Here is a 12,018-nt window from a genome sequence, read left to right as displayed (position 1 = left end):
CAGAGCGCATAAGGATAATGGGCATGTACTCGAATTGGAAGGAAGTGACTAGTGATGTCCCACAAGTGTCTGTATTTATAATGTGGAGATGCCGGTGATGGACTGGGGTTGACAATTGTAAACAATTTTACAACACCAAGTTATAGTCCAACAAATTTATTTTAAATTCCACAAGCTTTCAGAGGCTTCCTCCTTCGTCAGGTGAACGGTATGGAAATGACATTTTCGAATCCTTCGCATTTTAAAATCACAGGACAATGCCTGGTGATTACTGCCCATTGCCAAGGCAATCACAGTGAGCAGACAGAAAGGTGTCACCTAAAAAGGCCACCGAATATACAAACCCCCCAAAAAAAAGAGAGAGAGAGAGAAGGAAGACAGTCAATGACCCGTTATATTAAAAACAGATAACATTTGTTCGCTGGTGGGGTTACGTGTAGTGTGACATGAACCCAAGATCCCGGTTGAGGCCGTCCTCATGGGTGCGGAACTTGGCTATCAATTTCTGCTCGACGATTTTGCGTTGTCGTGTGTCTCGAAGGCCGCCTTGGAGTATGCTTATCCGAAGGTCGGTGGCTGAATGTCCATGACTGCTGAAGTGTTCCCCGACAGGGAGAGAGCCCTCCTGTTTGGCGATTGTTGTGCGGTGTCCGTTCATCCGTTGTCGCAGCGTCTGCATGGTCTCGCCAATGTACCATGCTCTGGGGCATCCTTTCCTGCAACGTATGAGGTAGACAACGTTGGCCGAGTCACAGGAGTATGAACCATGTACCTGGTGGGTGGTGTCCTCTCGTGTGATGGTGGTATCTGTGTCGATGATCTGGCATGTCTTGCAGAGGTTACCGTGGCAGGGTTGTGTGGTGTCGTGGACGCTGTTCTCCTGAAGGCTGGGTAATTTGCTGCGAACGATGGTTTGTTTGAGGTTGGGTGGGTGTTTAAAGGCGAGTAGTGGAGGTGTGGGGATGGGAAGGCTGCGGAGAACATGGCGTAGTTTCTCCGCTCCGGGGAAGTACTGGACGACGAAAGTCCATGGTCTACTCCTCAGAATCAGTTTCTTTCTTGGACACACGAATCTCCATCAAAGACGGGCACCTCAGCACCTCACTCTACCGCAAGACCACGGACAACCTCACGATGCTCCACTTTTCCAGCTTCCACCCTAACCACGTCAAAGAGGCCATCCCCTATGGACAGGCCCTGCGAATACACAGGGTCTGCTCAGACGAGGAGGAACGCGATGGACACCTACAGACGCTGAAAGACGCCCTAGTAAGAATGGGATATGATGCTCGACTCATCGATCGACAGTTCCGACGGGCCACAGCGAAAAATCGCGTAGACCTCCTCAGAAGACTAACACGGGACGCAACCAACAGAGTACCCTTCGTCGTCCAGTACTTCCCCGGAGCGGAGAAACTACGCCATGTTCTCCGCAGCCTTCAACATGTCATCATTGATGACGAACACCTCGCTATGGCCATCCCCACACCTCCACTACTCGCCTTTAAACAGCCACTCAACCTCAAACAAACCATCGTTCGCAGCAAATTACCCAGCCTTCAGGAGAACAGCGTCCACGACACCACACAACCCTGCCATGGTAACCTCTGCAAGACATGCCAGATCATCGACACAGATACCACCATCACACGAGAGGACACCACCCACCAGGTACATGGTTCATACTCCTGTGACTCGGCCAACGTTGTCTACCTCATACGTTGCAGGAAAGGATGCCCCAGAGCATGGTACATTGGCGAGACCATGCAGACGCTGCGACAACGGATGAACGGACACCGCGCAACAATCGCCAAACAGGAGGGTTCTCTCCCTGTCGGGGAACACTTCAGCAGTCATGGACATTCAGCCACCGACCTTCGGATAAGCATACTCCAAGGCGGCCTTCGAGACACACGACAACGCAAAATCGTCGAGCAGAAATTGATAGCCAAGTTCCGCACCCATGAGAACGGCCTCAACCGGGATCTTGGGTTCATGTCACACTACACGTAACCCCACCAGCGAACAAATGTTATCTGTTTTTAATATAACGGGTCATTGACTGTCTTCCTTCTCTCTCTCTCTCTTTTTTTTGGGGGGGTTTGTATATTCGGTGGCCTTTTTAGGTGACACCTTTCTGTCTGCTCACTGTGATTGCCTTGGCAATGGGCAGTAATCACCAGGCATTGTTCTGTGATTTTAAAATGCGAAGGATTCGAAAATGTCATTTCCATACCGTTCACCTGACGAAGGAGGAAGCCTCCGAAAGCTTGTGGAATTAAAAATAAATTTGTTGGACTATAACTTGGTGTTGTAAAATTGTATTTATAATGACTTAGGTAACACAATAGAGAGCCATATATCCAAGTTTGCTGATGACACAAAGATTGGTGGCAGAGTAAGTACTGCAGACAGAAGCATAAAATTATGAAGAGACATTGATAGATTAAGTGAGTGGGCAAACCTATGGCAGATGGATTTCAACGCAGGTAAGTGTGAGGCACTCCATTTTGGATCAAAAAAGGATCGATCTGAGTTTTTTAAATGGTTAAAAGCTCGAAACAGTGGAGGTTCAAGGAGATTTAGGGGTCCGTCCACAGATCATTAAAATGTAGTAGTCAGGTGCAAAAAGTAATCAAAAAGGATAATGCAATGTTAGCCTTTATAACTAGAGGACTGGAATATAAAGGGGAGGAAGTTTTGCTCTGGTTATGGTGGTTAGACCACACCTGGAGTATTGTGTACAGTTCTGGGCATCGCCGCTTAGAAAGGATATATTGTCCTTGGAAGGAGGGCAGCGCAGATTCACCAGAATGTTACCAGGGCTCCAAGGGTGAAATTATGAGGTTTAATTACATAAACTAGGCTTGGATTCCCTGGAATATAGAAGGTTAAGAGGTGATTTGATAGAGGTTTATGATTTTGAAAGGAATTGATAGGGTAGTTAGAGAGAAACTTTTTCCGCTGGTTGGAGAGTCTAGGACTAGGGGACATAACCTTAAAATCAGAGCCAAGCCACTCAGGAGAGAAGTTAGAAAACACTTCTTCACACAGAGGGGGTAGAAGTGTGACATTCTCTCCCACAATAAGCAGAAAAGCAGTAGATGCTAGCTCAATTAATAATTTTAAAGCTGAGATCAATAGATTTTTGTTAGCCAAGGGTATTAAGGGATATGGAGCATAGGCGGGTTAATGGAGTTAGGATACAGATCAGCCATGATTTCATTGAATGGCGGAACAGGCTCGAGGGACTGAATGGCCTACTCCTACGTTCCTATGTTCCTATGTGTGCGTGTGTATGTATGTGTGTGCATATGTATGTGTATGTATGTGTGTGCGTGTGTATGCATGTGTGTGTATGTGTGTGTATGTATGTGTGTGTATGCATGTATGTATGTACCAGGCATGAAAGACTGGAGGATTGCAAATGCTACACCCCTGTTCAAAAAAGGGTTGAATGATAAACCCAGCAACTACAGGCCAGTCAGCCTAACATCGGTGGTGGGGAAACTTTTAGAGACAATAATTCAGAACAAAATTAATTGGAACTTGGAAAACTATGGGCTAATAAATGAAAGCCAGCAAATCATGTTTGACTAACTTGATTGAGTTCTTTGATGAAGTAATGGAGAGGGTTGATGAGGGTAGTGCAGTTGATGTTGTGTATATGGGATCCAGGACAAGGCAGCCAGCTTGAGTGGCACCCCATCCACCACCCTAAAAATTCACTCTCTTCACCATCACCATGGCTGCAGTATGTACCATCCACAGGATGCACTGCAACAACTCGCCAAGGCTTCTTCGACAGCACCTCCTAAACCCGCGATCTCTACCACCTAGAAGTACAAGGGCAGCAGGCACATGGGAACAACACCACCTGCACGTTCCCCTCCAAGTCACACACCATCCCAACTTGGAAATATATCGTCGTTCCTTCATCGTTGCTGGGTCAAAACCCTGGAACTCCCTACCTAACAGCCCTGTGGGAGAACTTTCACCACACGGACTGCAGCAGTTCAAAAAGGCGGCTCACCACCACCTTCTCAAGGGCAATTAGGGATGGGCAATAAATGCTGGCCTTGCCCACATCCTATGAATGAATAAAAAAAATATATGGACTTTCAAAAGGCATTTGATGAAGTACCACAGAATAGACTTGTTAGCAAAATTAAAGTCCATGGGATTAAAGGGGCAGTGGCAGCATGGATACAAAATTGGCCAAGGGACAGAAAGCAGAGAGTAGTTGTTTTTCAGACTGGAGGGAAGTATACAGTGGTGTTCCCCAGGGATCAGTATTAGGACCACTGCTCTTGTTGATATATATTAATGACCTGGACTTGGGTATACAGGGTATAGTTTCAAAGTTTGCAGATGACACTAAACTCGGAAACGTAGTAAACAATGTGGAGGATAGTAACAGACTTCAGGAGAACATAGACAGACTGGTGAAATGGGCAGATGAAATTTAACGCAGAGAAGTGTGAAGTGATTCATTTTGGTGGGAAGAATGAGGAGGGCCAATATAAACTAAAGGGTACAATTTTAAAGGGGGTGCAGCAACAGAGAGACTTGGGGGTCTACAAGTCTTTGAAGGCGGCAGGACAAGTTAAGAAGGTTGTTAAAAAGGCATATGGGATCCTGGGCTTTATAAATAGAGGCCAAGAGTACAAAAGCAAGGAAGTTATGCTAAACCTTTATAAAACACTGGTTAGGCCCCAGCTGGAGTATAGTGTCCAATTCTGGGCACCACACTTCAGGGAGGATGTCAAGGCCTTAGAGAGGGTGCAGAGGAGATTTACTAGAATGGTACCAAGGATGGGGGTCTTCAGTTATGTGGAGAGACTGGAGAAGCTGGGATTGTTCTCCTTAGAACAGTGAAGGTTAAGGGGAGATTTGATAGAGGTGTTTAAAATCAGGAAGGGTTTGGATAGAGTAAATAAGGAGAAACTGTTTCCAGTGGCAGAAGGGTCAGTAACCAGAGGACACAGATTTAAAGTGATTGGCAAAAGAACCAGAGGTGAAATGAGCAAAAAAAATGTTTATGCAGAGAGTTGTGATGATCTGGAATGCACTGCCTGAAAGTGCGGTGGAAGCAGATTTAATAGTAACTTTCAAAAGGGAATTGGATAAATACTTGAAGTGGAAACATTTGCAGGGCTATGGGGAAAGAGCCAGGAGTGGGGTTAATTGGATAGCTCTTTCAAAGAGCCGGCACAGGCACAATAGACTGAATGGCCTCCTTTTGTGCTGTATCAGTTTATGATTCTATGATTCCATGTGTGCATGTGTATGTATGTGTTTGTGTATGTGTGCTTGTATGTGTGTGCGTATGTATATGTGTGTGTGCAGTTTATGCATGTGTATGTGTATGTATGTGTGTGTGTGTGCATATGTGTGCATGTCTTTGTATGTGGACGTGTGTATGTATGTGTGTGTATGTGTGCATGTGTGTGTGTGTATGCATGTGTGTGTGCATGTGTATGTATGTGTGAGAATGTATGTGTGCATGTGTGTGCATATGTGTATGTATGTGTTTGTATGTAGGTGTGTGTGTGTGTATGTATGTGCATGTGTGCATATGTGTGTATGAATGTGTGTATGTATGTGTCCGTGTGTATGTATGTGTGTGCATGTGTATGTATGTATGTGTCTGTGTATGTATGTGTGTAAGTGTATGTGCGTGTTTATGTGGGCGTGTGTATGTGTCTGCGTGTGCATATGTAAGTATGTATGTGCATGTGTATTTGTGTATGTGTGTGTATGTATGTATGTGTGTGTGAATTGGCCATATTGTGCACTGTCCCTGAGTGAGGGGGATGGAGCAGGAGGTTGTGGGGATCTTGGACCCTGCCTCATCACCTCCCCACTTCCTCAAACCAGCAGTCACTGTAGCAGCTAGTCCTGTGAGAGGTGGCCCGACCCTCTTACTGGGGAATGGTGCTCCAGATGGCCTGTCTCATCACATATCTATAATATAATGTATACCATTAGGGGATATCATTGCTTCTTCTTCCTGCAGTGCTCTGTCCGCAGCGGGAATAACAAGCGATCCTTCAGGAAGTTTCCGATTGCTAATGATTTTACTAAGGGTCGGGGCGATGATAATGACCTTAAATGTGCTTTCAACATAAGGGTGGAGTGAGGAAAAATCCCAGGAAATAATGTCGTGGAGTAAATAACGGTGTAAGTCATAATTTCCTGGGACTTTTGCACAGTAAATGCGCCATTACATGAGTCTCCAGGATATTTTGGACCAATATTGGGGCCTTAGTGACACAATGGGTTAGACTTCTGGGACCGGAATTCAAATCCAGCCCAGAATAACTGGTGAAAGTCTCCTGGGTCTGCTGGTTTGGGCTCACTGGATAAGGGGCCCACAACACAAAACTGTCATCAGCTTGGCACAGATTGGCCTCATTCAGAGATGTCACTGAGATGGGCAAGTGACCCACGGGTGCTGTAACGGGTGGTCCTCCATGATTGGGGCTGCGACACAGGTGGAGCAAAATCAGAAGTTTGTTTGCAATTTCACTATGTCCATCGCACAGAGAGGACCTGCCCCCTGTCACCAGGACAGTGTCAAACGTTTACTCGACAAGAAACCTTCATCCTGCTGCACTTGTAGCACCAGCCAAGTCTCAACTCCCTGGGCAGCTGTTTATTATTGTGATTATAACTCACACATGGTCATGTTGAAGAATGATTCAATATTACAGCAATAATACTGCTGGGCTGTGGATTTATTACTGTAATTATAATAAACCGGCAATTTAAAACCTCTCTAAACTATTAAAAGTCTTCCATTCTATCTGTTCATAATTATGTTGGGGAAATTTTTACTCCCCCCTTCCCGGCAGAAACTGGGCTGGGGAGGGGGGTGGGGTTAACATGGAGCAGGTCTGTCGCTGACCCATTGCGATTTTTCAGGCCTGAGTCAGTTGGGGGCCTCATACATTTATGCAAATTGAGGTCCTATTACGTCAATTCTCTGCTCCAGTGAAAAAGCTCCAATTTTTGTGCCTTTCTATAACCTGTAATTCCTGGTCTCATTCTCATTAATCTCTGGTCAAAGGCCTCTATTAATTATATTGGCCCAGCAGTTTTAACGAGTAGCTTTCTCTATTGCTATCAATGCTGGGGCACGTCCGCCTCCATAATATTCCCTTTTTTTTTTGCTCTTCAGCGAGAGATGGAAGAGAAATGACAGGAATTACTGGTTCGCACTGAATGTAGAGAGTTGGCAGGACTGAAATTACTTTCTTTTTAAGAAAGTCCATAAGACAACCCCTAACTGGCAAAATAACGGGCTTGATCAATAGTTGAGGAATAGCCACATGAAAATAACCTAGGAAGTGGCACAATATCAATTCAGAAGAGGCAGTACCTGCCAAACCAACCTTCTTAACTTTGTTGAGGAAATGACTTCCAGAAAGCTTTCGTTAAGTTCCACATGAAAGGCTGTTACATAAACTTACGCGATGGCTACCTAGGGTAAAACTTGGACATGGATATGGAATATCATGAGAGAGAGATTACTAGCTAGGGGTGTGATGTTGGGCTGTGGAGATGTAAGGAGTGGGTGTCCCAGAGACCAGTGCTGGGGCTGTTATTGTTTCCGATCCGCACAAATACATAAATGACCTGGATTCAGAAACACAAAGAAACATAAAGAAAGTTGGTCAAGTTCACAGGTAATATTAAACAGTGGAGGCAATGTGTGCAATGTGTCCCTCATGTGTGCTTATCTTTGTATAAAGGGGCATGGTTCTCTGTAGGTGGGCCGGACTGCACACTGGGTAGGCTTGGTTCAAGGTGTAACCGAAGTTTGTTTGTCTTAGGAGCTGGAGCCTCTCAAGTCTACCGAAAAGCTTTGCCGACAGCTCATCTATCACCTGACCCCACACTCCAAGTGGCACAGACAGACCATGCCCAGGAGGAAGTCACAAGCCTGGTAAGTACCAGCGGACACTGAAAGATGCTCGTGTTCGAGGCAGTGGCACTCACTCCCTCTCCTCCTCACAGGCTGCAGCCGCTATCTGTCGAGCCATTGGGAAGGGTTCTGCAGGGTCAAAATAAGGAAGTAGATTTTAATCACAGGCAGAATATTACTGCCCTGAGAGGCAATCAGATGAATATAATCCCTGATATCAGGAAATTAAGTTATGGGGAAAGCTTAAGGAAGTCGGGTTTGTTTGAAGTGTCGAGGATCACGAGAGCAATTGACAAAACAGACTCAATTAAATCATTCCCTGTGGTGAAGCGTATAAACCCCGGGGGAGGCAAGTTCAGAACGAGGACGTTAGGAGTAAGAAGGGGAGGCATGGGGCAACTCTTCACACAAAGGGTAATAGAGCTGTGGAATCAGGGCGAAGATGCCGGTGAAATCTGTAATGACCATGTTTCACTGATCTGTTGATATTGTATTCACTGGTGGATAAGATGCAAACTTAGTGCCTCTCTGTACAATTCTGTGACCAAGCACACACCCCACCCACTGCATGGCAGGTAGTATCAATATGGACAACTGTATATTAATCACCCTATAGCAGGAGCACTAGGACTGGGAGCTGAAGGGAGAGTCAGACCCAGTCCAGATGTGGTGAGTTTGGTCAGAATGTACAGTGAGTTGAAGAGAGAGTGGGCGCTAAATTGGGCCGGGTAGCACCCATTGTTTCGGCGCTGCACGGCCTCTCCGACATCCAAGATGGCGTCTTGGATGCGCATGCACGTTTCCAGCGTGACGTGCGCCAGGCGCCATCTTGGTATAGGAGTTAGTGCAGGCACAGATAATGAATGCTGGAACCATGTAAAGTAGGAAGAAAAAGGCTTCAATCAGAGTGCTACGCTGATTTAAAGTGATAGCCACCATTTTGGGACTTAACGCTCAACTCAACACACAGTCTTAACCCCGACCATCTGAACGTGTCTTCGAGTGCCTGGAAGTCCCCCCACCAGCCCTATTTAAAGGGACCGTGCAGAATTTACATGTTAGTGGCTGGATTATTGCTTCTGGCTGCAGAGACATTCGTAACTGTTTTTGGAGGTCTCCTAGACTTCAATACTAGGACGTGGGGACATAGCCCAACATTTAGAGCCAGGTCGTGCAGGAGTGAAGTTAGGAAATGCTTCTACATGCAAAGGGTGGGAGAAGTTTGGAACGCTCTTCTGCAGACGGCAGTTGATGCTAGCTCACTTGTGAATGTTAAATCTGAGACTGATAGATTTCTGTGAACCAAGGGTATTAAGGGATATGGGGCTTAGACAGGTATATGGAGTTAGGTCACAGGTCGACACTGAATGGCGGAACAGGCACGAGGGGCTAAATACCACGGCCACTTGCTGCCTCTTGATATGTGCCACTTTCTCCTGCAAGAAAGCAGGATGTGCGTCTGGGTGATGTGCCTATCATGGTTGAATAGCTGCCAGTGTGTGTGGCCTGTGAGTTGTGGGTGGGCGGCTTGAAACAGTGGTAATGTGTAAGGGTGAGAAGAAGCATCTGGTTGGAAGAGTTGAGTCCCGATGGAAAGAGTTTATTGGTATGTGGGTGATGGGGGGTGTAGTCCGTGGTGCAGTTGGTAGGAGACGCCACTTGACAGTTGACCTCACTCACCTTGACCACTCATATCAAAGCATTGAACTTCTTCCTGCACTGTATCCATGTTCATGATGCTGTGCGCCCGGCATTGACTTCGTCCCCCGCTGCCTCACACTGCCTTTTGAGTATATGTCTGGAGGGCCTCTTGCCCCCCTCCCCCTGCGGATATAGGATGTCCCTCCTTCTGTCCACCTCTTGCACCGAGGCCTCTAGTGCATCAGCAGAGAACCTTGGTGCACGCACTCTCACAGGCCTGGTACCAACTCAGATCAGCAGATTGGTGAGGTCTGGCGTGCAGATTGGAGGATGTGGGATTTAATAGTGTGCAACCTTTATTCAATGCTTTAACAAAACTCATCAGTGTGTAAACATAGGGATGGGATCTGCATCTGTGTTTTATGTGTGCAATGTCTGATCTCCATTCAGACTCCATGCAGACATTAGACTGTTATTTTCAGCAAATAACAGGTACCAGCTACCTTTAAGAGATTTCTAAGACACATCCTCCCTTTAAGAGATTGCGCTCCCTCTGGTGGTGGAAGGTGTGAATTGCATTGATTCCATGTGCAAGGCCTGGAAAGGAACGCTGATTGCAGGTAAGTGCTCCCTTGGGTCCAAACTTGTGTTCTACCTGCACAGGGGCCATTGGGCGCGGGGTATTAGCGCATCACGTTACCGCATCCAAAAACAGCCCCGATTGAATTTTTCCTCCAGTGAGTCCAGCACAGATATCGCAAGTACAGTCTAAAAAAAGGGATAATTTTACGAGTTGGCACTGCCACAATCCCAGTCTCCCACTCCCCTTCCCACAATCCCAGTCTCCCACTCCCCTTCCCACAGACTCAGTCTCCCACTCCCCTTCCCACAATCCCAGTCTCCCACTCCCCTTCCCACAGACTCAGTCTCCCACTCCCCTTCCCACAATCCCAGTCTCCCACTCCCCTTCCCACAGACTCACTCTCCCACTCCCCTTCCCACAATCCCAGTCTCCCACTCCCCTTCCCACAGACTCAGTCTCCCACTCCCCTTCCCACAATCCCAGTCTCCCACTCCCCTTCCCACAATCCTAGTCTCCCACTCCCCTTCCCACAGACTCAGTCTCCCACTCCCCTTCCCACAATCCCAGTCTCCCACTCCCCTTCCCACAGACTCAGTCTCCCACTCCCCTTCCCACAATCCCAGTCTCCCACTCCCCTTCCCACAGACTCAGTCTCTCACTCCCCTTCTCACAGACTCAGTCTCTCACTCCCCTTCTCACAGACTCAGTCTCCCACTCCCCTTCTCACAGACTCAGTCTCCCACTCCCCTTCCCACAATCCCAGTCTCCCACTCCCCTTCCCACAATCCCAGTCTCCCACTCCCCTTCTCACAGACTCAGTCTCCCACTCCCCTTCCCACAATCCCAGTCTCCCACTCCCCTTCCCACAGACTCAGTCTCCCACTCCCCTTCCCACAGAGTCAGTCTCCCACTCCCCTTCCCACAATCCCAGTCTCCAACTCCCCTTCTCACAGACGCAGTCTCCCACTCTCCTTCCCTCAATCCCAGTCTCCCACTCCCCTTCCCACAGACTCAGTCTCCCACTCCCCTTCTCACAGACACATTCTCCCACTCCCCTTCCCACAATCCCAGTCTCCCACTCCCCTTCCCACAATCTCAGTCTCCCACTCTCCTTCCCACAGACTCAGTCTCCCACTCCCCTTCCCACAATCCCAGTCTCCCACTCCCCTTCCCACAGACTCAGTCTCCCACTCCCCTTCCCACAATCCCAGTCTCCCACTCCCCTTCCCACAATCCCAGTCTCCCACTCCCCTTCCCACAGACTCAGTCTCCCACTCCCCTTCCAACAGACTCAGTCTCTCACTCCCCTTCTCACAGACTCAGTCTCCCACTCCCCTTCCCACAGACTCAGTCTCCCACTCCCCTTCCAACAGACTCAGTCTCTCACTCCCCTTCTCACAGACTCAGTCTCCCACTCCCCTTCCCACAATCCCAGTCTCCCACTCCCCTTCCCACAGACTCAGTCTCCCACTCCCCTTCCCACAATCCCAGTCTCCCACTCCCCTTCTCACAGACTCATTCTCCCACTCCCCTTCCCACAATCCCAGTCTCCCACTCCCCTTCTCACAGACTCATTCTCCCACTCCCCTTCCCACAATCCCAGTCTCCCACTCCCCTTCCCACAGACTCAGTCTCCCACTCCCCTTCCCACAATCCCAGTCTCCCACTCCCCTTCCCACAGACTCAGTCTCCCACTCCCCTTCCCATAATCCCAGTCTCCCACTCCCCTTCCCACAGACTCAGTCTCCCACTCCCCTTCCCACAATCCCAGTCTCCCACTCCCCTTCCCACAGACTCAGTCTCCCACTCCCCTTCCCACAATCCCAGTCTCCCACTCCCCTTCCCACAGACTCAGTCTCCCACT

The 12,018-nt window shown here is 48.1% G+C and overlaps 2 protein-coding genes across 2 annotated transcripts in view; one reads left to right on the top strand and one right to left on the bottom strand.

Annotated features, from left to right (window-relative positions):
• Positions 1 to 12,018, bottom strand: part of LOC137341934 (glutathione hydrolase 1 proenzyme-like) — a 325,363-nt gene that overhangs the window by 270,353 nt on the left and 42,992 nt on the right. The gene's annotated exons all lie outside the window — the stretch shown is intronic.
• The window catches only part of LOC137341935 (leucine-rich repeat-containing protein 75B-like), a 126,640-nt gene that overhangs the window by 78,068 nt on the left and 36,554 nt on the right, over positions 1 to 12,018 (top strand). The window contains exon 3 of the mRNA XM_068005453.1: positions 7,839 to 7,951. Within this exon, the coding sequence (XP_067861554.1) occupies positions 7,839 to 7,951 (113 nt within the window). The remainder of the gene's footprint in view (positions 1 to 7,838; positions 7,952 to 12,018) is intronic.

The sequence above is a fragment of the Heptranchias perlo genome, chromosome 25, assembly GCF_035084215.1.
Source record: "Heptranchias perlo isolate sHepPer1 chromosome 25, sHepPer1.hap1, whole genome shotgun sequence".
In the NCBI taxonomy this organism is placed as follows: Eukaryota; Metazoa; Chordata; class Chondrichthyes; order Hexanchiformes; family Hexanchidae; genus Heptranchias; species Heptranchias perlo.
Note: the sequence above shows the minus strand (reverse complement) of the source record. Positions and strands in the feature narration are given on the sequence as shown.